Raw genomic sequence first — 27,741 nt, forward strand, 5'->3', positions numbered from 1 at the left:
AAACCACAGAGAGGAAGGAGCGAGTTACAAGTATCTTTGATCAAACCATGCCTCCTCTTTCTAGAACCAATGTAGCAAAGCTAAAATAAAATAAGCATTCCATGTCATTTAGGTACTTTTTAATAAATAAATTCAGAAACAGCATTGGGAAAAGTGAACATAATATTGAAATAAAAGGCACTTTAAAAACAAGATATGGTATTGAGGAGTTGTATTTTAAAACAATTCCAAGAGGCCATTCACTTAATACTGATTTTACACAAGCACTGCAGATGAGGGGTTACCCCAGCCCAATGATTTCAAAAGGGGGAAACAACAGATTAAAACAAGCTAACTTGTATCAATCAGTATGTCTTCAGAACAAAGTTTACAATTTGTTTAACATTGATCAACATGAAACACATGGAATAAGGCTTTGCAAAGAAGGCAGATATTTGGCTTTGCTAGTAATGAGTACAGAAAAGGACCTGAGGTTGAATACTGAAATCTTATAGAATAAAACTAAATTATACAAAAAATAAATGAAATTTCTAATTTTGTCACAAATGCATGTCAATTGATTATGTAATTAAGTGATTTACATTTCTTTATCCCATTAATACAAGTGGTTTTCAATCCCTTTAAAATAGGTTGTTTATGACAGTTATATGAAATCATTGATTTTTTCCCCCAGTCATTTTGCAAGGCAAAACCTGTTCTCATCAATAGTGCAATAACCTTTGACATCTAAACATCAATGCTTTCCATGTATTAGTTCTTAGCACATCTTCACACATTACATGTAATGCGTCCCAAATATAGCACCTTGTTCCCCATGTAGTGCACTACTTTTGACCAGGAAGCCTATAGGGTGTTGGTCAAAAGTAGCACGCTATAAACGGAATTGGGTGCCATTTGGGATGCACATGTTACCTGATGACTATGTTAGAATTTATGTGATCTTTAAAAACTACCCCTAATGATGAATCCAGATTCTTGCAATCATGCTTGATGGATGTCTCTTATCCACAAATTAATAAGGATATAGCCCTGTCTGAGCCAGAACGGCCCATATGACAGGAGCCCATCTCCTGTTTCTGTAGTGTGAGGCAGGTTGATATACAAGTACACACCCTGAACAGGATGCTAGTCTATCGCAAGGCAAAATCAATGTTTACTACATATGTACCCTATGGTTGAAAAAATACTTCACAGCCACAATGCAAAATATTGGTATGCTTTAGTCTCAGGTGCTGTTTGACACTCAATGGCACAATAATAACAAGTCCATGAACAGAAAGAGAGTACTCTCTGTGCCCATATGGGTATGGTCTCTGAAAGGCACAACCCGTGGCCCATACCAGTCCTGTGGCAAAAACCTTATTTCTAACCAATTCTTCAAGAAAAAAAAGCACCTTAAAGTATATACACTTAACAACTAACTGTACATTTTAAAAGACAATGATTGCATAGAAAATAAACTGTTAGTAAGAAGACCAAATGTAGTGGCCAAATGTAACGTTATAATACTGAAGCGACAAGAAGAAGAAATTACCAAAGACCGTATACCTCTCATGCCCTAGAACTATATTTGCATACAGTGTTGTTCTGGGAGACCTGAAACTCCATCATTTGCCTTCATATTTGGGGTTGACCACCGTCGTAACAGCACTCTTGTAGATGGGATTTTCTCCCTGGAAGGCACAAGAGAAACAAGAAGAAAATGTTAGAATTGTAATTTACAGTCATTATATACAGTGGGGCAAAAAAGTATTTAGTCAGCCACCAATTGTGCAAGTTCTCCCATTTAAAAAGATGAGAGAGGCCTGTAATTTTCATCATGGGTACACTTCAACTATGGACGATGGACAAAATGGAAAAAAAAATCCAGAAAATCACATCGTAGGAATTTTAATGAATTTATTTGCAAATTATGGTGGAAAATAAGTATTTGGTCATTAACAAAAGTTTCTCAATACTTTGTTATATACCCTTTGTTGGCAATGACAGAGGTCAAACGTTTTCTGTAAGTCTTTACAAGGTTTTCACACACTGTTGCTGGTATTTTGGCCCATTCCTCCATGCAGATCTCCTCTAGAGCAGTGATGTTTTGGGGCTGTTGCTGGGCAACACGGACTTTCAACTCCTTCCAAAGAGTTTCTATGGGGTTGAGTTCTGGAAACTGGCTAGGCCAGTCCAGGACCTTGAAATGCTTCTTACGAAGCCACTCCTTCATTGCCCGGGTGGTGTGTTTGGGATCATTGTCATGCTGAAAGACCCAGCCACATTTCATCTTCAATGCCCTTGCTGATGGAAGGAGGTTTTCACTCAAAATCTCACGGTACATGGCCCCATTCATTATTTCCTTTACACGGTGCAGTCGTCCTGGTCCCTTTGCAGAAAAACAGCCCCAAAGCATGATGTTTCCACCCCCATGCTTCACAGTAGGTATGGTGTTCTTTGGATGCAACTCTGCATTCTTTGTCCTCCAAACACGACGAGTTGAGTTTTTACCAAAAAGTTTTATTTTGGTTTCATCTGACCATATGACATTCTCCCAATCTTCTTCTGGATCATCCAAATGCTCTCTAGCAAACTTCAGACGGGCCTGGACATGTACTGGCTTAAGCAGGGGGACACGTCTGGCACTGCAGGATTTGAGTCCCTGGCGGCATAGTGTGTTACTGATGGTAGGCTTTGTTACTTTGGTCCCAGCTCTCTGCAGGTCATTCACTAGGTCCCCCCGTGTGGTTCTGGGATTTTTGCTCACCGTTCTTGTGATCATTTTGACCCCACGGGGTGAGATCTTGCGTGGAGCCCCAGATCGAGGGAGATTATCAGTGGTCTTGTATGTCTTCCATTTCCTAATAATTGCTCCCACAGTTGATTTCTTCAAACCAAGCTGCTTACCTATTGCAGATTCAGTCTTCCCAGCCTGGTGCAGGTCTACAATTTTGTTTCTGGTGTCCTTTGACAGCTCTTTGGTCTTGACCATAGTGGAGTTTGGAGTGTGACTGTTTGAGGTTGTCTTTTATACTGATAACAAGTTCAAACAGGTGCCAGTAATACAGGTAACGAGTTGAGGACAGAGGAGCCTCTTAAAGAAGTTACAGGTCTGTGAGAGCCAGAAATCTTGCTTGTTTGTAGGTGACCAAATACTTATTTTCCACCATAATTTGCAAATAAATTCTTTAAAAAAATCATACAATTTGATTTTCTGGATTATTTTTCCAATTTTGTCTGTCATAGTTGAAGTGCACCTATGATGAAATTTACAGGCCTCTCTTATCTTTTTAAGTGGGAGAACGTGCACAATTGGTGGCTGACTAAATACTTTTTTGCCCCACTGTATGTAACATGTCAGTCATAACACAAAAGTTGCAATTTATGAGGAAAAATAACCCACAACAAAATCCGAGCCCATTTAGAATATCAAATCATTATCAAGCATTCTTTGGAAAGATCATGCCATCATATGGATATCTTGGTGTCATTTTGAGTGAGGATTCGTGTGTTGTCATCCAGGTAACACTGTTAGAAGAAATAACAACAAACGTCTCTGACACATCATGCCATTTCAATCATAGCTTCAAATATGACACAACGTACATACTGCGGTTAAACTGAAGTGTAATAGGCTTATATGTGATGACCTGTTACAGTACTTACCTCTAGTCAAACTGTTAACAGAGGGGACAGTTTACAGTATATGGGTTTATTGTTGGTTTTAATATACCATCATGTGGATCTGTCTGTACAATTTCCTCAACTGACTTACTTGGCCCAAAGAGTGACCAAAGGAAAGCCAGAAATATTGAGATTGATAAAATAGTGACAGCTTACAGTACGTTGACAAACACAAAGAAACACACAAATAAAACAAACAGGAAACCCATGCATGAAAACAGACGAGAGAGAAAGTAAATACAAACTTATAGAACCGCAGCTTTACGTCCATAGATAGGATTCTGGAACTTATTAATAGGGCTCTTGTATATAGGATTGTCTTGCTATGGGTAGAGAGAGTGGGACAGACATTTCAGAACAGGAAAGAAACAACAGAAGAGAAACAGAGACAGAATGAAATGAAATCATGGGTAAAGACAAATGAGAAGGACTGAAACAATGATATATGGAAAAGAGGTTAAAAAAAGGAAGTATTTCTACATCGGGATCAGAGGCTCAGAAGTTGAGAATCATCTAAGAGTGCTGGGAAGATTCCCTTTCTACAGTTGAAGTCGGAAGTTTACATACACTTAGCTTGGAGTCATTAAAACTGGTTTTTCAACCACTCTACAAATTCCTTGTTAACAAACTATAGTTTTGGCAAGTAGTTAGGACATCTACTTTGTGCATGACAGAAGTCATTTTTCCAACAATTGTTTACAGACAGATTATTTCACTGTATCACAATCCCAGTGGGTCAGAAGTTTACAGAAGTGACTGTGCCTTTAAACAGCTTGGAAAATTCCCCAAAATGATGTAATGGCTATAGAAACTTCTGATAGGCTAATTGACATAATTTGAGTCAATTGGAGGTGTACCTGTGGATGTATTTCAAGGACTACCTTCAAACACAGTGCCTCTTTGCTTCACATCATTGGAAAATCAAAAGAAATCAGCCAAGATGTCAGAAAAAAATTGTAGACCTCCACAAGTCTGGTTCATCCGTGGGAGCAACATCAAAACACCTGAAGGTACAACGTTCATCTGTACAAACAATAGTACGCAAGTATAAACACCATGGGACAACGCAGCAGTCATACCGCTCAGGAAGGAGACGTGTTCTGTCCCCTAGAGATGAACGTACTTTGGTGCGAAAAGTGCAAATCAATCCCAGAACAACAGCAAAGGACCTTGTGAAGATGCTGGAGGAAACCGGTACAAAAGTATCTATATCCACAGTAAAACGAGTCCTAATCTCCAACATAACCTGAAAGGCCGCTCAGCAAGGAAGAAGCCACTGCTCCAAAGCCGCCATAAAAAAGCCAGACTACAGTTTTCAACTGCACACAGGGACAAAGATCAGAGAAACGTCCTCTGGTCTGATGAAACAAAAATAGAACTGTTTGGCCATAATGACCATCGTTATGTTTGGAGGAAAAAGGGGGAGGCTTGCAAGCTGAAGAACACCATCCCAACCATGAAGCACTAGGGTGGCAGCATCATGTTGTGGGGGTGCTTTGCTGCAGGAGGGACTGGTGCACTTCACAAAATAGATAGAATAAAATTTAATTCTCAGAGTAAATAACTCAACGGACACTATGAAAGCTTAACCAAGTTTAATTCTTCCCAGAGGATCAATACAGCTGCATTAGACAAAACATGTTTCCACCACCACAACTATATACAGTGGGGCAAAAAAGTATTTAGTCAGCCACCAATTGTGCAAAATCTCCCACTTAAAAAGATGAGAGAGGCCTGTAATTTTCATCATAGGTACACTTCAACTATGACAGACAAAATGAGATTTTTTTTCCCAGAAAATCACATTGTATGATTTTTAATGAATTTATTTGCAAATTATGGTGGAAAATAAGTGTTTGGTCACCTACAAACAAGCAAGATTTCTGGCTCTCACAGACCTGTGACTCCTTCTTTAAGAGTCTCCTCTGTCCTCCACTCGTTACCTGTATTAATGGCACCTGTTTGAACTTGTTATCAGTATAAAAGACACCTGTCCACAACCTCAAACAGTCACACTCCAAACTCCACTATGGCCAAGACCAAAGAGCTGTCAAAGGACACCAGAAACAAAATTGTAGACCTGCACCAGGCTGGGAAGACTGAATCTGCAATAGGTAAGCAGCTTGGTTTGAAGAAATCAACTGTGGGAGCAAATGGAAGACATACAAGACCACTGATAATCTCCCTCGATCTGGGGCTCCACACAAGATCTCACCCCGTGGGGTCAAAATGATCACAAGAACGGTGAGCAAAAATCCCAGAACCACACGGGGGGACCTAGTGAATGACCTGCAGAGAGCTGGGACCAAAGTAACAAAGCCTACCATCAGTAACACACTACGCCGCCAGGGACTCAAATCCTGCAGTGCCAGACATGCCCCCCTGCTTAAGCCAGTACATGTCCAGGCCAGTCTGAAGTTTGCTAGAGAGCATTTGGATGATCCAGAAGAAGATTGGGAGAATGTCATGTGGTCAGATGAAACCAAAATAGAACTTTTTGGTAAAAACTCAACTCGTCGTGTTTGGAGGACAAAGAATGCTGAATTGTATCCAAAGAACACCATACCTACTGTGAAGCATGGGGGTGGAAACATCATGCTTTGGGGCTGTTTTTCTGCAAAGGGACCAGGACGACTGATCCGTGTAAAGGAAGGAATGAATGGGGCCATGTATCGTGAGACTGAGTGAAAACCTCCTTCCATCAGCAAGGGCATTGAAGATGAAACGTGGCTGGGTCTTCATGCATGACAATGATCCCAAACACACCGCCCGGGCAACGAATGAGTGGCTTCGTAAGAAGCATTTCAAGGTCCTGGAGTGGCCTAGCCAGTTTCCAGATCTCAACCCATAGAAAATCTTTGGAGGGAGTTGAAAGTCCGTGTTGCCCAGCAACGGCCCCAAAACATCACTGCTCTAGAGGAGATCTGCATGGAGGAATGGGCCAAAATACCAGCAATAGTGTGTTAAAATCTTGTGATGACTTACAGAAAATGTTTGACCTCTGTCATTGCCAACAAATGGTATATAACAAAGTATTGAGATAAACTTTTGTTATTGACCAAATACTTATTTTCCACCATAATTTTCAAATAAATTCATAAAAAATCCTACAATGTGATTTTCTGGATTTTTGAAGTTGAAGTGTACCTATGATGAAAATTACAGGCCTCTCTCATCTTTTTAAGTGAGATACCTTGCACAATTGGTGGCTGACTAAATACTTTTTGCCCCACTGTATTACACTCCAATTTTAGGCACTCCTCCTTCTCTCCAATCCTTACATTTATTATGGTTCGACAGGAAGACGAAGTAATAGGGTAATAAACCATAATTTCTCCCTTAAGGGGATCTGACCTGACCTCAACCCCTGTGCCTAATCCACAGATGTCCATCCGTATCCCCTATAGCAATCCTGTGACTTCCTCACGTCCATCGAACACATTCCAAAGCCATCTGGCTCCTACAGATAACCATTAACTTCTGATGTAAAAACCAGTCTCTTTCCCTCGTCAGATACTATATTTTTGAGTATAACAATGTTCCAAGTTTATCCCAGAATCTAACAGTGCCTAATGAATACCACCCTGCTGTCCGGAATTTAACCTCTGCCTGCTGTGTGGTTAACACGACACTAGATGGCAGCAGAACTCCACCAACCAAACTAGGCTTCTGTAGCAACTCCCAGGAAAAGACAGATATACATTACCAGTCAAAAGTTTGAACATACCTACTCATTGAAAGGTTTCTTTATTTGTACTATTTTCTACATTGTAGAATAATAGTGAAGAACTCATAAATACAATAAAATAACACATATGGAAATGTGTAGTAACCACAAAAGTGTTAAACAAATCAAAACATGAGATTTTTCAAAGTTGCCACCCTTTGCCTTAATGACAGCTCTGCTTACTCTTGGCATTCTCTCAACCAGCTTCATGATGTAGTCACCTGGAATGCATTTCAATTAACAGGTCTGCCTTTGTTAAAAGTTCATTTGTGGAATTTATTTCCTTCTTAATGCGTTTGGGCCAATCAATTGTGTTGTGACAAGGTAGGGGTGGTATACAGAAGATAGCCCTATTTGGTAAAATACCAAGTCCATATTATGGCAAGAAGAGCTCAAATAGGAAAGAGAAATGACAGTCCATCATTACTTTAAGACATGAAGGTCAGTCATTTCGGACCAATTCAAGAACTTTGAAAGTTTCTTCAAGCGCAGTCGCAAAAACCATCAAGCGCTATGATGAAACTGGCTCTCATGGAGGACCGCCACAGCAAAGGAAGACCCAGAGTTACCTCTGCTGCAGAGGATAAGTTCATTAGTTAACTGCACCTCAGATTGCAGCTTAAATGCTTAATAGAGTTCAAGTAACAGACATCTCAACATCAACTGTTCAGAAGAGACTACGTGAATCGGGCCTACATGGACTATTTGCTGCAAAGAAACCACTACTAAAGGACCCCAATAAGAAGAAGAGATTTGCTTGGGCCAAGAAACATGAGCAATGGACATTAGACCGGTGGAAATGTGTCCTTTGGTCTGACGAGTCCAAATTTGAGATTTTTGGTTCCAACCGCCGTGTCTTTGTGAGATGCAGACTAGGTAAATGGATGATCTCTGCATGTGTGGATCCCACTGTGAAGCATGGAGGAGGTGGCGTGATGGTGCTTTGCTGGTGACACTGTCAGTGATTTATTTAGAATTCAAGGTACAATTAACCAGCATGGCTACCACAGCATTCTGCAGCGATACGCCATCTGGTTTGCGCTTAGTGGGACTATCATTTGTTTTTCAACAGGTTAATGACCCCAAAAACACCTCCAGGCTGTGTAAGGGTTATTTGACCAATAAGGAGAGTGATGAGTACTGCATCATGTGACCTGGCCCCCACAATCATCCGACCTCAACCCAAATTAGATGATTTGGGAGGAGTTGGACCGCAGAGTGAAGGAAAAGCAGCCAATAAGTGCTCTGCATGTATCGGAACTCTTTCAAGACTGTTGGAAAAACATTCCTCATGAAGCTGGGTGAGAGATGCCAACAGTATGCAAAACTGTCATCAAGGCAAAGGGTGGCTACTTGGAATAATATCATAACTAATATATTTTCCTTTTTTAACACTTGTTGTTACTACATGACTCCATATGTGTTATTTTATTGTATTTATGAGTTCTTCACAATTATTCTACAATGTAGAAAATAGTAAAAAATAAAGAAAAACCCTTGAATGAGTAGGTGTGTCCAAAATTGACTGGTACTGTATGTGTATTCAGGGACCGTCACATTCCAAAAAAGCTTCTGTTTTTTGGTTTCTCTATTTTGCACAGAGATGACTTCAAACTTCTAAGATATTTACTTTGAAGTTGAAATTGAGTAGGACTGTCTGTGCGTCTTATAAAATCCTCATCATCAACAGGTCTGTTAGTCATCAAAGGCTGAGAGAGAGTACAACACTGTTTCCAACTCTATATTCCTCTAGGAGTCCATTCTCTGTTTAAGAGATTCAGATGGTTGTCATATCTATAACACCTGTTTTCCATGTCTCAATAAACCTACTGAAATTAGCCAGGGAGAATATAAACTAAGACCGGCAAAAATACATAATCACCCTTACAAACTTCTCAAAGATGGCTGCCAGGTACTGTCTACTATCCACTCTTACCGTGTCCCATTTAGCATTCATCTTCTCCTTTTCAAACTTGGCGAACTCCCTCCTGTCGTGGATGATCATGAGTAGCTTCCAAATGAGCAGCAAAGCCAGGCCGATCAGCACAATGCCCGCCACAACGCCAGCCACGATGGGGATGATGTCCGGGCCCGCAGGGCAGTCTGGAACACAGACAGGGAAACACATAGCAAGAAAATGAAGTTAGCCCAATATTTTTGAGGGTATTTAACCAGGCAAGTCAGCTGATGTAAAATCAAATTCATATACACAATTACATTCTGATTTGCATTATACTGCATCTAGGACAAGGAACTTCTGGTCAGTTCTTCACGGTCAGGCCAAGAACTCCGAGCTCTAATGACAACACTACTCAATGGATAAAACAAATAAACCTATTTTTCACCTTGTTATATCCTCAGTCACAATGCCATGCCAGAGACTACATATTCTCTCACCTAGTGTTTCCACCACATGGACCTCCTTCTCTGTGTTGTTGTTGACAGCGTAGGTGTAGTAGAACCAGCAGTCGTTGGCATCCCTCTCCTTACAGTGCATCAGGGGGAAGGCCTGTCCTGGCTGGGGCAGCTTGTCTCGGTCCTTCACCTTGATCAGGTTGAAGTAGCTACAGTCCCTCTCACACGTCTCCTTCTTCTCCCCCGTCCCAAAGGCCCTGCACTGAACACACTCCCTGTGGAAGACAGGACATTGACATTAAACTCTGTACAGATTTTTATTTTTTTACCTTTATTTTACTAGGCAAGTCAGTTAAGAACACATTTTATTTTCAATGACGGCCTAGGAACAGTGGGTTAGCTGCCTGTTCAGGGGCAGAACGACAGATTTGTACCTTGTCAGCTTGGGGTTACTAGTCCAACGCTCTAACCACTAGGCTACCCTGCCGCGACTACCTGCATGGAGTAACACATGCAGGTAGTCTCACATTGGGATTCCTAGACTTGTAACATATTCACTTGTCTATTGGAATGTAAGAAAGCTAAATATTGAGGTTTATGCAAGCGTCTGTAGTGGGCAATGCTGTACCCTACACTCTTAGAATATTTTTTCGATCTAGAACCTAAAAGGGTTCTTCAGCTGTCCCCATAGGAGGACCCTTTGAAGAACCCTGTTTGATTCCAGGTAGAACCAGTTTGGGTTTTGGGAACCCAAAAGGGTTCTACGTTGAATCAAAAAGGGTTATTCTATGGGGACAGCCGAAGAACCCTTTTATCTAAGAGTGCAACTAGCACCACTGGTTTTAGATCTCACAGTCTAAACGGTCCATTGTTCCCTTTTTTTGGAATGATTGGAAGAAAGGAAACAAGAGGTCACAAAAATAATGCAGGTTAAGTCGGATAAATGAAGAAGGCTAGATGCCTATTTAAAAAAGGTTGAGAGGCAAACGTAAGGCTGAAGAAAGAGAGAAGGGATCGGCCCCTTAAAAAAAAGAACGGGGGGGAGCTGAATTATTTTCAACCATTACAATAAACCTTTATGTAATCCACATATAACATTCCCACAAGGAAATACAGCAAATAGTTGTTTTTTTGCATTGTTAAAACAATATAATGATCAAATAAAATTAATGAATTCCTTTATTCAACTCACTTGTGTTCTGCGCAGACTCCTGGACAGGTGGGGCAGATCTCACAGGTAGGCCCCTGGAACTTGGGGTCAGTGCACTTACAGGTTCCACACTCACAGGTGCCCCGGCCATTACAGATCTGCTTGTTAGAGGCCAGGCAGGTTGTGGTGTCCAGAGAACAGTCACAGGCACTGCCCGTCCAGTTGGCATCACAGATACACACCCTGCACTCACAACGACCGTGTCCTGCCACAACACAACACACACAGGGTCAGAGATGAGAGATTACCCTGCAAAGATCAAATACAATCACAGATAAAAAAAGGCTGACATTAACGAGGGTAAATCTAATTTCATAACGGGCAATGATCTGTAATTTCATTGGAAATGGGCTCATTATAACCACAAACGATCACGAGGTCACTCATTTGTGTGCAGAGCAGGATGTCACACTTGTCTTCAGATGGTAGAGCTTGGCCATCATTTCACAGTAAGCAAAATCTGTAATTATATAATTTAACACATTTATCTGCTTTGACGCATGCCTATTGCACACCACAGCAGCTCAACTGATGACTTACCTCCACAGAGTTTGTTGTTGGAGCGGTCACAGTTAAAGTTGTCACAATCGCAGAACTTTCCACTGTAGCGTTCCTCTGGGTTCTCCCTCTTCTTACACTCGCAGGTTCCACACACACAGTCTCCATTGTTGCTGCAGATGTCTGTACCATTGTCTTTACGACAGTTCTTATCCAGGTCTTCGCTGGTCACTTCGTTGGTGCTGCACTCACAATGTCTACCTATACGGCCCTCGTTGCACCTGAGCGACAATAAAGAAAATCAAATGTAATCCTTTTTTACAACAACATGCCAATATTGTAGAATATTCAGAAAAACCAATGCAATACACCGGAAATCAGTTACATATCAATGGACTATAGAAATAGATTTACAATGCATTATACATTCAGTATCAAACATCATACTGTACACTTTCTCTATGCCATGGACAATATTACAATATGAAAGGTAAATAAGGGTTAAGATCTTCTGCCTGTGAAACATAAGTGCCTTACCTGCAGGCTCCACATTCATATGTCCCGTTGCCTTTGTGGCAGATTTCACTGTTCTCAGTGCCGTTTTTGTGACAGTCACATTCACAGATGAAGTTCAGAGCGATCTCCACCTCCTCTGTGAACCCTAGGGGTTTGATCTTGATGGTCTCTGGTTTGCCCATCTTAGGACACTGCTTAGCTGTGATGCTTATGGTGAAAGACACCTACAGATAAGTGATGAAGGAACGCATTCACACTAAGGGCATACTATTTACATTTCATAATAAAAAAAACGATGCATTTGACTCGTCGGACATCTAATAACAGACCAATCCAATGCACTTGATCAGAAAACTGAAATAACTGAACCTGAAAGATGAAAAAAAATAGATCTATATTTAGAATAGAAAACGACGGAGGATGTTTTGGTTACCCACCTCGTCTCCGATGGAGATGTTGGAGCATTTTCTTCCCATCTCTCCCTCACCAGTCACTCCGTTCTTGCAGCGTGACTGGTACGCGATGGTCACTCCCTCTGCTAGCTTACTGTTCTCCAGAATCACCTCTGAGGAAAGAGACTACCACACAAAGAACAAGAGTTAGCCCACTGCAAATTAAAAATATACTATATTCAGTAATCTACAGTTTTTAAAATGCATATTTGAAAAATGTCCCATGCAAAGAACAGTTCAGACAGAGACGTGATGACTTTAAAGTAAGAGCAGCACGTTTTTTGCCAACTATTTTGAGGCTGAAAGTGAGATTGTGTGCAGTGCATATTGTCTAGTAACCAATTTAATTTATACTTACATTGTAGGCATCAATAATGAGGTTGATAACGTTGCTGGAGTTTGCAGAGAGTGTCCCAACTGCAGACTTAGGAATGAGATTCTTCAACTCCTGAGAAGAGAGAGAACACCGTAGAGTAAATTATCTAGTATGTCAATATGAATCATGTACAATCGTGGCCAAAAGTTTTGAGAATGACACAAATATTAACTTCCACAAAGTTTGCTGCTTCAGTGTCTTTAGATATTTTTGTCAGATGTTACTATGGAATACTGAAGTATAATTACACGCATTTCATAAGTGTCAAAGGCTTTTATTGACAATTACATGAAGTTGATGCAAAGAGTCTATATTTGCAGTGTTGACCCTTCTTTTTCAAGAACTCTGCAATCCGCCCCTGGCATGCTGTCAATTCATTTCTGGGCCACATCCTGACTTATGGCAGCCCATTCTTGCATAATCAATGCTTGGAGTTTGTCAGAATTATTTTTTTTTGGTTTGTCCACCCGCCTCTTGATCACAAGTTCTCAATGGGATTAAGGTCTGAGGAGTTTCCTGGCCATGGACCCAAAATATCGATGTGTTGTTCCCCGAGCCACTTAGTTATCACTTTTACCTTATGGCAAGGTGCTCCATCATGCCGGAAAAGGCATTGTTCATCACCAAACTGTTCCTGGATGGTTGGGAGAAGTTGCTTAAGGAGGATGTGTTGGTACCATTCTTTATTCATGGCTGTGTTCTTAGGCAAAATTGTGAGTGAGCCCACTCCCTTGGCTGAGAAGCAACCCCACACATGAATGGTCTCAAGATGCTTTACTGTTGGCATGACACAGGACTGATGGTAGCGCTCACCTTGTCTTCTCCGGACAAGCTTTTTTCCGGATGCCCCAAACAATCAGAAAGGGGATTCATCAGAGAAAATGACTTTACCCCAGTACTCAGCAGTCCAATCCCTGTACCTTTTGCAGAATATCAGTCTGTTCCTGATATTTTCCCTGAGGAGAAGTGGCTTCTTTGCTGCCCTTCTTGACACCAGGCCATCCTCCAAAAGTATTTGCTTCACTGTGCGTGCAGATGCACTCACACCTGCCTGCTGCCATTCCCGAGCAAGCTCTGTACTGGTGGTGCCCCAATCCTGCAGCTGAATCAACTTTAGGAGACGTCCTGGTGCTTGCTGGACTTTCTTGGGCACCCTGAAGCCTTTTTCACAACAATTGAACCGCTCTCCTTGAAGTTCTTGATGATCCGATAAATTGTTGATTTAGGTGCAATCTTACTGGCAGCAATATCCTTGCCTGTAAAGCCCATTTTTTTGTGCAAAGCAATGGTGAGGGCACGTGTTTCCTTGCAGGTAACTATGGTTGACCGAGGAAGAACAATGATTCCAAGCACCACCCTCCTTTTGAAGCTTCCAGTCTGTTATTCGAACTCAACCAGCATGACAGAGTGATCTCCAGCCTTGTCCTCGTCAACACTCACACCTGTGTTAACGAGAGAATCACTGACATGCTGTCAGCTGGTCCTTTTGTGGCAGGGCTGAAATGCAGTGGCATTTTGGGGGGATTCAGTTAATTTGCATGGCAAAGAGGGACTTTGCAATTAATTGCAATTCATCTGATCACTCTTCACAACATTCTGGAGTATTTGCAAATTGTCATCATACAAACTGAGGCAGCAGACTTTGTGAAAATTAATATTTGTGTCATTCTCAAAACTTTTGTCCATGACTGTAGATCTCTAAATAATCAATGCACCAGAAAAGTTTCTCAGAGCAAAGCTGTTATGTTTTGCCTGACCATTTAGATTGGAGAGCAGTTTGATTGTGGTCTGCAAACACATAGTTGTAAGGTCTGAATCTAAAGTTATAACTATTTAGTGTTGTGACATTCTACATTTTGACAAAGATCCAAGTCAAAGACTATATCAAAATGGCACCATATTCCTTAAACAATGTAGTGCACAATATACATTGCCTTCGGAAAGTATTCAGACCCCTTGACTTTTTCCACATTTTGTTACGTTACAGCCTTATTCTAAAATTGATAAAATATATATCCTCAGCAATTAACACAAAATACCCCATAATGACAAAGCCAAAACAGGTTTAGACATTTTTGCAAATGTATTAAAAATAAACAAAAACCTTATTTACATAAGTTCAGACCCTTTGCTATGAGACTCACAATTTAGCTCAGTTGCATCCTGATAATTCTACAACTTGATTGGAGTCCACTTGTAGTAAATTCAATTGATTGGACATAGTTTGGAAAGGCACACACCTGTCTATATAAGGTCCTACAGTTGACCGTGCATGTCAAAAAACCAAGACCTGAGGTCAAAGGAATTGTCTGTAGAGCTCCGAGACAGGACTGTGTCGAGGCACAGATCTTGGGAAGGGTACCAAAAAAGACTCTTCCTAGAGCTGGCCGCACGAGAGAAAGGCCTTAGTCAGGGAGGTGACCTTTGGGATAAGTCTCTAAATGTCCTTGAGTGGCCCAGCCAGAGTTTGGACTTAAACTCGATCAAACGTCTCTGGAGAGACCTGAAAATAGCAGTGCAGCAATGCTCCCCATCCAACCTGACAGAGCTTGAGAGGATCTTCAGAGAAGAACAGGAGAAACTCCCCAAATACGGGTCCGCCAGGCTTGTAGCATCATACCCAATAAGACTCAAGGCTGTAATTGCTACCAAAGGTGCTTCAACAAATGTCTAAACCTGTTTTTGCTTTGTCATTATGGGGTATTGCGTGTAGATTGATGAAGAGAATACGGCTGTAACCTAACAAAATGTGGAAAAAGTCAAAGGGTCTGAATACTTTCCGAAGGCACTGTACATCATAGGGTGCCATTTGGGATGTAACCCAAGTCTAACAGTAGAATCAAATAATCAAAGACTTTCTCCCGAGGTTGACAAACACTGTCCAAGCATTGGAACTGATGTGGATATGATAAAGGAATGTTGTCGAACTCCAGGCAGACATCTAAATGGCTTGAAAAGGGCAAAAAGGAACATTCAGAGGCTTGTGTCCCAAATGGCACCCTATTCCTTATAAAGTGCACTACAAAAGTAGTGCAATATATAGGGAAATTGTTGCCAGTTGGGACACAACCAGATGTCCAAAGATATGTTACTAGTAAAGGTAAAGGTAAATGCTTCTCTGCTCTTCAAAGGGTTGGGCTTCCTCCAACCTCCAACAGAGAAGCACAGAAACTTGAAAATTCCACACACAACTGACTGACTGACTGACCTTGTAAACAGGCTGGAACTCCTCTGTGATGGCAAAGATTGTCTGGATGTTGTTGTCACTTAGTTTCTGAACCAGATGGGCGATGGAGGGGTAGTCCTGTTACAGGGAGACAATTAGTAAGTACAGGTACTAGGTTAGCCCTTTGATGCCATCACTAAGGCAAGTAGCCCATAACCTTCAACTCTTGTCATATTCAAAATACAGACCACACAGAAGAGAAAAAGGCCACAATACATACAGTAAATAGCAGTGTATTAATTAAGAAATAATGCCTAAGAACCCGGGCATTACAGTGTGACAACTCCCGACAAGGGCTGTTCTAAGGCCCAGGGTGAAGCCATAATTCCTGGGTTCCAGGGCATTATTGTTTTAAGTTATTTCCTCATCTTTTGACCCAGTCTTAATTCTATTCATTCAACATTGCTATGCTAAACAAATCATTGGCATGTACAGTTGAAGTCAGAAGTTTACATACACATTAGCCAAATATATTTAAAATAAGTTTTTCACAATTACTGACATTTAATCCTAGTAAAAAGTCCTTGTCTTAGGATCACCACTTTATTTTAAGAATGTGAAATGTCAGAATAATAGTAGAGAATTATTTCAGCTTTGATTTATTTTGTTCACATTCCCAGTGGGTCAGAAATGTACAAACACTCAACTAGTATTTGGTAGCATTGCCTTTCAATTGTTTAACTTGGGTCAAATGTTTCGGGAAACCTTCCACAAGCTTCCCACAATAAATTGGGTGAATTTTGGCCCATTCCTCCTGACAGAGCTGGTGTAACTGAGTCAGGTTTGTAGACCTCCTTGCTCGCACGTGCTTTTTCTGTTCTGCCCACAAATCTTATATTGGATTGAGGTCAGGGCTTTGATGGCCACTCCAATACCTTGACTTTGTTGTCCTTAAAGATCGGGTGCTTTTTTTCAACTTTTTGTTAAAAATCTCGCATAATTTCAACATCCTGCTACTCATGCCAGGAATATAGTATATGCATATGATTAGTATGTGTGGATAGATAACACTCTGGAGTTTCTAAAACTGGTTACATAATGTCTGTGACTATAACAGAACGTGTGTAGCAGGCAAAACCCCAAGGAAAAACTGTTCACAAAAAAACAAATTATACAGTGCCTTGCGAAAGTATTCGGCCCCATTGAACTTTGCGACCTTTTGCCACATTTCAGGCTTCAAACATAAAGATATAAAATTGTATTTGTTTGTGAAGAATCAACAACAAGTGGGACACAATCATGAAGTGGAACGACATTTATTGGATATTTCAAACTTTTTTAACAAATCAAAAACTGAAAAATTGGGCGTGCAAAATTATTCAGCCCCTTTACTTTCAGTGCAGCAAACTCTCTGCAGAAGTTCAGTGAGGATCTCTGAATGATCCAATGTTGACCTAAATGACTAATGATGATAAATACAATCCACCTGTGTGTAATCAAGTCTCCGTATAAATGCACCTGCACTGTGATAGTCTCAGAGGTCCGTTAAAAGCGCAGAGAGCATCATGAAGAACAAGGAACACACCAGGCAGGTCCGAGATACTGTTGTGAAGAAGTTTAAAGCCGGATTTGGATACAAAAAGATTTCCCAAGCTTTAAACATCCCAAGGAGCACTGTGCAAGCGATAATATTGAAATGGAAGGCGTATCAGACCACTGCAAATCTACCAAGACCTGGCCGTTCCTCTAAACTTTCAGCTCATACAAGGAGAAGACTGATCAGAGATGCAGCCAAGAGGCCCATGATCACTCTGGATGAACTGCAGAGATCTACAGCTGAGGTGGGAGACTCTGTCCATAGGACAACAATCAGTCGTATATTGCACAAATCTGGCCTTTATGGAAGAGTGGCAAGAAGAAAGCCATTTCTTAAAGATATCCATAAAAAGTGTCGTTTAAAGTTTGCCACAAGCCACCTGGGAGACACACCAAACATGTGGAAGAAGGTGCTCTGGTCAGATGAAACCAAAATTGAACTTTTTGGCAACACTGCAAAACGTTATGTTTGGCGTAAAAGCAACACAGCTCATCACCCTGAACACACCATCCCCACTGTCAAACATGGTGGTGGCAGCATCATGGTTTGGGCCTGCTTTTCTTCAGCAGGGACAGGGAAGATGGTTAAAATTGATGGGAAGATGGATGGAGCCAAATACAGGACCATTCTGGAAGAAAACCTGATGGAGTCTGCAAAAGACCTGAGACTGGGACGGAGATTTGTCTTCCAACAAGACAATGATCCAAAACATAAAGCAAAATCTACAATGGAATGGTTCAAAAATAAACATATCCAGGTGTTAGAATGGCCAAGTCAAAGTCCAGACCTGAATCCAATCGAGAATCTGTGGAAAGAACTGAAAACTGCTGTTCACAAATGCTCTCCATCCAACCTCACTGAGCTCGAGCTGTTTTGCAAGGAGGAATGGGAAAAAATTTCAGTCTCTCAATGTGCAAAACCGATAGAGACATACCCCAAGCGACTTACAGCTGTAATCGCAGCAAAAGGTGGCGCTACAAAGTATTAACTTAAGGGGGCTGAATAATTTTGCACGCCCAATTTTTCAGTTTTTGATTTGTTAAAAAAGTTTGAAATATCCAATAAATGTCGTTCCACTTCATGATTGTGTCCCACTTGTTGTTGATTCTTCACAAAACAATACAGTTTTATATCTTTATGTTTGAAGCCTGAAATGTGGCAAAAGGTCGCAAAGTTCAAGGGGGCCGAATACTTTCGCAAGGCACTGTATATCCCTCCGCGAGGTCCCTGTATTGTCTATGGCAAGGGAAAATAGATAGCGCCCAGTTTACAGTTCCTACAGCTTCCACACGCCATTTTGCCACAATTTTGGAAGTATGCTTGGGGTCATTGTCCATTTGGAAGACCTAATTGCAACCAAGCTTTAACTTCCTGACTTATGTCTTGAGATCTTGCTTCAATATATCCACAACATTTTCCTTATTCATGATGCCATCTATTTTGTGAAGTGCACCAGTCCCTCCTGCAGCAAAGCACCCCTACAACATGATGCTACCACCCCAGTGCTTCATGGTTGGGATGGTGTTCTTCAGCTTGCAAGCCTCCCCCTTTTCCTCCAAACATAACAATGGTCATTATGGCCAAACAGTTCTATTTTTGTTTCATCAGACCAGAGGACGTTTCTCCAAAAAGTATGATCTTTGTCCACATGTGCAGTTGCACCGCAGTCCGTAGTCTGGCTTTCTTATGGCGGCTTTGGAGCAGTGGCTTCTTCCTTGCTGAGCAGCCTTATTTTTTGCACAGATGAACGTGGTACCTTCCGGCGTTTGGAAATTGCTCCCAAGGATGAACCAGACTTGTGGAGGTCTACAATTGTTTTTCTGAAGTCTTGGCTGATTTCTTTTGATTTTCCCATGATGTCAAGCAAAGAGGCACTGAGTTTGAAGGTAGGCCTTGAAATACATGCACAGGTACACAGGCTAACTGACATCATTTGAGTTAATCAGAAGCTTCTAAAGCCATGACATTTTCTGGAATTTCCCAAGCTGTTTAAAGGCACAGTCAACTTATTGTATGTAAACTTCTGACCTACTGGAATTGTGATACAGTGAATTATAAGTGAAATAATCTGTCTGTAACCAATTGTTGGAAGAAAATACTTGTCATGCACAAAGTAGATGTCCTAACCGACTTGCCAAAACTATAGTTTGTTAACAAGAAATATGTGGAGTGGTTGAAAAACGAGTTTTGATAACTCCAACCAAAGTGCATGTAAACTTCCGACTTCAACTGTAGCTAGGTAGCATAGATTCAATGATGATAAGACAAGAACTTCAATAAATAATGACTTAATACTGTAAACATCCAATAGGCCTACATAGGCAAGCACTATTATGGTTGACGAGTCCGAGCTAACCAAGCTGGTGATGTTAATAGTGATGTTTCCGTTGATGGCACATGAGTGGTAGAACTGTCCATGCTCCTGGCGCTGGTGGTGACGGTCAGTGTTTACCTAACACTGAACCCAAACCGGCTACGCACGTGCGCCATCGTGCATACATTTATTTTGTCCCCCCACACCAAACGCGATCACGACACACAGGTTAAAATATCAAAACAAACTATGAACCAATTATATTCATTTGGGGACTGGTCAAAAAGCATTAAACATTTATGGCAATTTAGATAGCTTGCACTTTCTAGCTAATTTGTCCTGGGATATAAAATTGAGTTGTTATTTTACCTGAAATGCACAAGGTCCCCTACTCCGACAATTAATCCACACATAAAATGGTCAACCGAATCATTTCCAGTCATCTCTCCTCCTTCTAGGCCTTTTCTTCTCTTGACTTTATATTGCGATTGTCTACTTTCATAAATTAGGTGCATTACCGCTTCTGACCTCGTTCATCTTTCAATCACCCACGTGGGTATAACCAATGAGGAGAAGGCACGTGGGTACCTGCTTCTATAAACCAATGAGTAGATGGGAGAGGCAGGACTTGTAGCGCGATCTGCGTCATAAATAGAACTGACTTCTATTTTAGCCCTTCGCAACGCAGACTCAATAATTGAATAATATAGATTTCTGAATTTATTTTGCAAAGCTTGCGCAGTGAGATTGAACAGAGTAAATAGGCATTTCAAGGCATAGACACTGGCTGGAAAGCAGTTTTAACCCATCAGCATTCAGGATTAGAATCACCCGTTGTATTATTATACATACATAGTAGTGGCTCATGGTGTACATATTGTTCTCCAGGTGGCATTTCCCATCGTTGGGCAGAACAATCCCTCCCAGTTTCCCATCTCCAGCAAAGTGGAAGCCAGCATCAGTGGAAAACACCAGCAGACGTGTGACGTTCCTCCAGCCAATGTGCTCCTGGGAGGAGGGAGAGAGAGAGGCCCATACAAACTCAATGTAAAATAAAACAACATACCGAAAAAGGACACAGCTTACAGAAATACCTGAGAACAAAATAGGAAAGATACAGGAAATATATTTAAAAAACTAGGAACAGCTATGTAAGAGGTTAAAACTTCTTAGGGCTAGGCGTTCCGCTAGTGGGACAAATTCCGGTGAACCTGGAGGGCGTGCAATTCAAATAAATAATCACACAAATTATGGATATTAAACATTTAGCTTAAATTCTTGTTATCTTCCTCTGATTTGTCATCCAAAGGGACCCAGCTATAACAGGTAGTGTCATTTTGTTAGATAAAATCCTTCTTTATATCCCAAAAAGTCTTTTAGTTGGCGCCATCGATTTGAGTAATCCACTCGTTCAACATGCAGAGAAAAGAATCCGAAAATCTACCCCTAAACTTTGTTTCAACAAATCAAAATAGGTTTCTATCTACTCCTCAGATACCCTAAAATGTAATCAAACTCTAATATTTCTTACGGAAAAAAGTATGTTCAATAAGAAACCGATTTTAGCAGGTGTGTCTTGTCTTCATGGCGCGCCCAAACACGAATTTCCAAGACTGTGTCCCTGAACTAAAACTCATGTTTCTTATTAGTTTTTGAAGTTACAAGCCTGAAACCTTGAACACAGACTGCTGACACCCTGTGAAAGCCACAGGAATTGCATCATGGGAGCTAGAATTCAGTATGCCCCTATACTTTTCATTGTAAGAGCATGGTCTCTCAAAAACATAATAATTCCGGTTGGTTTTTCTCCTCCCATATCTCTTGTGTTATAGTCTCTTACATAATTTTAACATTTCTACAAACGTCAGTGTTTTATTTCCAATGGTACCAATTATATGCATATCCTGGATTCAGGACCTGAGCAACCGGCAGTTTACTTTGGGCACGTCAGTCAGGCGGAAATTGAGAAAAAAGGGACCAAGTGCAGTGCATCTCCTCCTCATGGACTGCACCAGATTTGCCAGTTCTTGCTGTGAGATGTTACCCCACTCTTCCACCAAGGCACCTGCAAGTTCCCAGACATTTCTTGGAGGAATGGCCCTAGCCCTCAACCTCCGATCCAACAGGTCCCAGATGTGTTCAATGTGATTGAGATCCGGGCTCTTCGCTGGCCATGGCAGAGCACTGACATTCCTGTCTTGCAAGAAATCAGGCAAGGAACGAGCAGTATGGCTGGTGGCATTGTTATGCTGGAGGGTCATGTCAGGATGAGCCTGCAGGAAAGGTACCACATGAGGGAGGAGGATGTCTTCCATGTAACGCACAGTGTTGAGATTGCCTGCAATGACAACAAGCTCAGTCCGATGATGCTGTGACACACCGCCCCAGACCATGAGGGACCCCCCACCTCCAAATCGATCCTGCTCCAGAGTACAGGCCTCGGTGTAATGCTCATTCCTTCGACGATAAACTCGAATGACCATCACCCCTGGTGAGACAAAACAGCGACTCATCAGTGAAGAGCACTTTTTGCCAGTCCTGTCTGGTCCAGCGACGGTGGGTTTGTGCCCATAGGCGACGTCGTTGCCAGTGATGTCTTGTGAGGACCTGCCTTACAAACAGGCCTACAAGCCCTCAGTCCAGCCTCTCTCAGCCTATTGTGGACAGTCTGAGCACTGATGGAGGGATTGTGCGTTCCTGGTGTAACTCGGGCAGTTGTTGCTATCCTGTACCTGTCCCGCAGGTGTGATGTTCGGATATATCGATCCTGTGCAGGTGTTGTTACACATGGTCTGCCACTGCAAGGACGATCAGCTGACCGTCATGTCTCCCCGTAGCGCTGTCTTAACCGTCTCACAGTACAGACATTGTAATTTATTTCCCTGGCCACATCTGCAGTCCTCAAGCCTCCTTGCAGCATGCCTAAGGCACGTTCACACAGATGAGCAGGGACCCTGGGCATCTTTCTTTTGGTGTTTTTTCAGAGTCAATAGAAAGGCCTCTTTAGTGTCCTAAGTTTTCATAACTGTGACCTTAATTGCCTATCGTCTGTTAGCTGTTAGTGTCTTAACGACCGTTCCACAGGTGCATGTTCATTAATTGTTTATGGTTCATTGAACAAGCATGGGAAACATGTTTAAACACTTTACAATGAAGATTTGAATTTATTTTGATTTTTAGAATTATCTTTGAAAGGCAGGGTCCTGAAAAAGGAAAGTTTCTTTTTTTGCTGAGTTTATATTGATTCAAGACAAAGAGGAGTAAGTAAGTACGTTTATATTCTCTGTGAATTGATCTCGTGGTACCAGACCTTAACACCCTATTCTCATTTGAGAATGGCTGGAGTGGAGGCTAACTGGAAGCTAAGAGAAGGCCGTTTTATAAAACCTTAATGTTTGAGAGTTCATTCACTCTAGGGTCCTAAACGGCTATTTCAAAGGAATAATGCAGCTGGTGGCCACACCAGATACCGACTGTTACTTTTGATTTTGACCCCCTCCCCCCCCTTTGTTCAAGGACACATTATTCCATTTCTGTTAGTCACCTGTCTGTGGAACTTGTTCAGTTTATGTCTCAGTTTTTGAATCTTATGTTCATACAAATATTTACACATGTTAAGTTTGCTGAAAATAAACGCAGTTGACAGTGAGAGGGCGTTTCTATATTTGCTGAGTTTAAAACCCTGATAAAATGATTATTTGAATAATTTACAGTATACCTACTCATTCAAGGGTTTTTCTTTATATTTACTATTTTCTCAATTTAAAAATAATAGTGAAGACATCAAAACTATGAAGTAACACATATGGAATAATGTAGTAACCCAAAAAGTGTTTAACAAATATATTTTAGATTCTTCAAATTAGCCACCCTTTTCCTTGATGACAGCTTTGCACACTCTTGGCATTCTCTCTACCAGCTTCACCTGGAATGCTTTTCCAGCCTTGAAGGAGTTTCCACATATGCTGAGCACTTGTTGGCTGCATTTCCTTCACTCTGTGGTCCAATTCATCCCAAAACATCTCAATTGGGTTGAGTTCGGATGATTGTGGGGGCCAGGTCATCTGAAGCAGCACTCATTTTCTCTCCTTCTTGTTCAAATAGCCCTTACACGGCCTGAAGATGTGTTGAAAAACAAATGATAGTCCCACTAAGAGCAAACCAGATGGGATGGCGTAACGGTGCAGAATGCTGTGGTAGCCATGCTAGTTAAGTGTGTCTTGAATTCTAAATAAATCACTGACAGTGTCACCAGCAAAGCACCCCCACACAATCACACCTCTTCCTCTATGCTTCATGGTGGGAACCACACATGCGGAGATCATCCGTTCATCTACTCTGCGTCTCACGAAGACACAGAGTTTGGAGTGGTCGAATGTCCATTGCTCGTGTTTCTTGACCCAGGCAAGTCTCTTCTTCTTATTGGTGTCTTTTAGTAGTGGATTCTTTGCAGCAATTTGACCACGAAGGCCTGATTCACACAGTCTCGTCTGAACAGTTGATGTTGAGATTTGTCTGTTACTTGAAATCTGTGAAGCATTTATTTGGGCTACAATCTGAGGTGCAGCTAACTCTAATGAACTTATCCTCTGCAACAGAGATAACTCTGGGTCTTCCTTTCCTGTGGCGGTCCTCATGAGAGCCAGTTTCATCATAGCGCTGGATAGTTTTTGCAACTGCACTCAAAGTTCTTGAAATTTTCCGGATTGACTGACCTTCATGTCTTAAAGTTGTTAGGTTGTAATTATCAGAGTAAGAACTCAACGGACACTATGAAAGCTCAAATCAAGTTTATTCTTCCCAAAGGATCGAACAGCTGAATAGACAACAACATTTCACACAAGCACTGATATTTAACCCTTTCTCCTATGCGGTCTCCTCCAGATCTGAACAGCCAATGCATCGCTGTTGCTAGACAGAACCTTAGTGATATCTGTTCTTGCTCACTTCATCTGACCTGACCTGTGCCCCAATGTGCTCACTCCTCCCCAACTCACGTCTGTCATGGTGCCTGGTACCAGACTGCGTCTCTTCTCCTCCCAGAGGATCCCTGATGGTTAATAACATATCCTTACAAAATGTAAACGTTATACATTACCCTCTCTCCCTTAGTGACACGAATAAGTATATTTCATATTCTCAGAACCCAACAAAGTAATGATGGATTGTCGTTTCTCTTTGCTTATTTGAGCTGTTATATACAACCCCTACCTTGTCACAACACAACTGATTGTTTCAGTGCCAAGAGTGTCATCAAGGCAAAGGGTGGCTACTTTGAAGAATCTCATCTAAAATATATTTTGATTAGTTTGACACTTTTTAAAAATTCCATGTGGTTATGTCATAGTTTTGATGTCTTCACTATTATTCTACCATGTAGAAAATAGTGAAAATAAAGAAAACCCCTGAAATTAGTAGGTGTGTCCAAACTTTGACTAGTACTGTATATTATAATAAAAGCATAATACTTACACCACAGACAGCCACTTGCATGATGGCATCAAAGCCTCCCTCTGGTGAGTCCAGGTTTCCAGAGATCTGCTGTCGTCCCACCAGGGTGTTGAACTCCTGTCCATTGCTGGTCAGCTTCAGGACGTTCTTATAGCTGAATGGACTGGTGCAGTTCTGGTCCCCAGTACAGGGGTTCAGCAGCTTGGCTGGGGTGGTGCTTATGTAAGGCATCACAGTCTTCTCAACGAAGGAACCAAAACCTGACAGAAAAGAAGAAGAGAAGATATCCAGCTCACATATACACTGTATTGGTAAGGAGACAGGACACCAATTTGTTAGCTTCAGAACATCTTTACTAAGATAAAACTGGATATGTTACACATAACATTATGGGTATTGTAGAAAATTTATAATTATGCAATATGCACCCAAACAGCACTGAAAGCAGAAGATATCAAGTTGTTGTGGAGAAAAAGTTCAAAGAAATATGGACATCCCCATTCCTCATACCGGGGCGGATTCATAATCTTACCGATTCTGAAATCAGATGTGATCTTTGACATCTCCAGCATCAGCTGTGTTCCCAGGTTCTTTACATTTTCCAGATCATCCTTCATTGAGTAGGAGAGGTCCATCAGGTAGTAGAGGTCGATGGGGTAATCCTCAGCTCGTTTAAACTTCAGATTAAAAGACTGGGGTTCACCTACAATATACAAACAGATAGGCAAGGTTAAACCAGGGACTGTGGTTGACAATTTGCACTTTTGCCAACTCTGGCACATTTACATTGATGTTAACACTGAAATGTTGATTAAGGTGAATTGTCCCTGTCAAATAAGCCTCTGGGATGGAAGAGTGCAAGGAGCACTCCTTCCTTCCACATAATAACAGCTGTACAGTTGATAGCTTAAACTCTCAAAGAAAATAGAGGATACTGTAACTAATCAACATAACAGTGAAAGACCACAGAAAATATCAGGAAACAGCAACCCTCAGCAAAATTGCTTCAGCAATGATCAAAACGGGAAGTTATGGCTGAAACAAAGTTAACTAAGACTACGTCCCAAATGGCACCCTATCCCCAATATGAGGCACTACTTTTGACCAGAGCGAAAAGTAGTAGAACTAAATAGGGAAAAGGTTGCCATTTGGGATGCACCCTTATCAAAGTTCCCACCAGATCTGAGGCTAAGGGTGAGTTTCTGGGGCTGGATCTGTGTGATATCCTCTGGTCTGAGTTTCTTTGCTCCCTTGTTGCGGTTGGTCACAGTCTTGTTCTTCAGGGCCTGTTGGCTGCCTCGGGGGTTCTCTACCTTGGCGCCACTGCAACCTCTCTTCCGCAGGGACTCTAGCTCGTCACAGCGGGTCGACGTGGCCTCACCCTGCTTAAGAAACTCCTGGGGGAGAAGGGAGGAGGTTAATCAGTATCATGACAAATTGCATTATGCACTCAGAGGGAATCCACCCAAAATGTAAGGTCCTTATTTTCTGAAAATATATTTCCTACACTCCAAAGCAGGTTATAAACAATATTGCCTGACACACTAGTGTTGTAATTCCAAGGGACAGTTTAGATGACATACTTCTCTCCTTGATTGCATGCGAGTTCTAATGCGGAGTCAGTTATAGTAACAATGCAGTAACAAAGTTATTGACAAATTCAAATGCACATACTGGGTCTGTGCACCATCCACATTTCGCTCCCACTTGAATACACTCCCCACAGGACTTGGCATTGGCCTTGATGCACTCGTTCCCTTCTGAAGGTTGAAGAGAAGCAAACTCATTATATACTCCTAAAGACTAAGCAGGCAAAACGCCCCAGTGTTTACACATTGTTTAATTTAAAATTAGGAAAACAGTAATTGGAGCCAGAACGGAATATTCCGCTGTTCCATAGTTCTATGATGCCCTAACTACTAAGCTCCAAAAAGCCTAGGTGGAGCTGCTTCTTCTTCTGACAAATAACATCATTACATTACAGCAGCATGCTCGCTTTGCTTCGACTCACCCATGGAAAATCAGGCTATTAGTCACCATTCTGTATTGTATGTAGGCCAACATCGTTTATGACATAATATGATTAGATGATGTACTGTGTAGTCATGTACAGAAACAGAACAGTGATGTTGCTGTTGAGGATTGATTTTGTCTAACAAGGTGGAAGTTAAAGTAAGAAGGACAGAAACTTGAGATATGAGAGAGAATAACTTTACCTTGCTGAGCAATGCTGTAACAAATGACTGCTAACAATGTTGATATCAGAGGTAGTTTCAGGTCCATCTGAAAAATAAAACAGATACAACATCACAAGGTTAGTGTGAGAATACAGTAAAAGCTAGCAGTGAATACTGTGTTTTTGTTTACATTTGTAGTACAAATAGAAGACATTAGGCTGGATACCAGTTAATTG

The 27,741-nt window shown here is 41.4% G+C and overlaps 1 protein-coding gene across 2 annotated transcripts in view; it reads right to left on the reverse strand.

Moving 5' to 3' along the window:
* Positions 1-102: 102 nt before the first annotated feature.
* The window catches only part of LOC115130458 (integrin beta-1-like), a 47,140-nt gene continuing 19,501 nt past the window's right edge, over positions 103-27,741 (reverse strand). The window contains exons 2-17 of one of the 2 annotated variants that reach the window (XM_029661625.2): positions 27,545-27,611; positions 27,003-27,088; positions 26,506-26,725; positions 25,861-26,031; positions 25,350-25,588; positions 20,730-20,885; positions 16,009-16,104; positions 12,783-12,872; positions 12,410-12,550; positions 11,994-12,196; positions 11,499-11,737; positions 10,941-11,163; positions 9,791-10,023; positions 9,330-9,496; positions 3,912-3,989; positions 103-1,673 (exon numbers count right to left, since the gene is read on the reverse strand). In XM_029661625.2, coding sequence (XP_029517485.1) covers positions 3,912-3,989; positions 9,330-9,496; positions 9,791-10,023; positions 10,941-11,163; positions 11,499-11,737; positions 11,994-12,196; positions 12,410-12,550; positions 12,783-12,872; positions 16,009-16,104; positions 20,730-20,885; positions 25,350-25,588; positions 25,861-26,031; positions 26,506-26,725; positions 27,003-27,088; positions 27,545-27,611 — 2,409 coding nt within the window. In that variant the 3' untranslated portion in view covers positions 103-1,673. The remainder of the gene's footprint in view (positions 1,674-3,911; positions 3,990-9,329; positions 9,497-9,790; positions 10,024-10,940; positions 11,164-11,498; positions 11,738-11,993; positions 12,197-12,409; positions 12,551-12,782; positions 12,873-16,008; positions 16,105-20,729; positions 20,886-25,349; positions 25,589-25,860; positions 26,032-26,505; positions 26,726-27,002; positions 27,089-27,544; positions 27,612-27,741) is intronic. The other variant, XM_029661626.2, reaches the window with a different exon arrangement.

The sequence above is a fragment of the Oncorhynchus nerka genome, linkage group LG6, assembly GCF_034236695.1.
Source record: "Oncorhynchus nerka isolate Pitt River linkage group LG6, Oner_Uvic_2.0, whole genome shotgun sequence".
NCBI lineage: Eukaryota > Metazoa > Chordata > Actinopteri > Salmoniformes > Salmonidae > Oncorhynchus > Oncorhynchus nerka.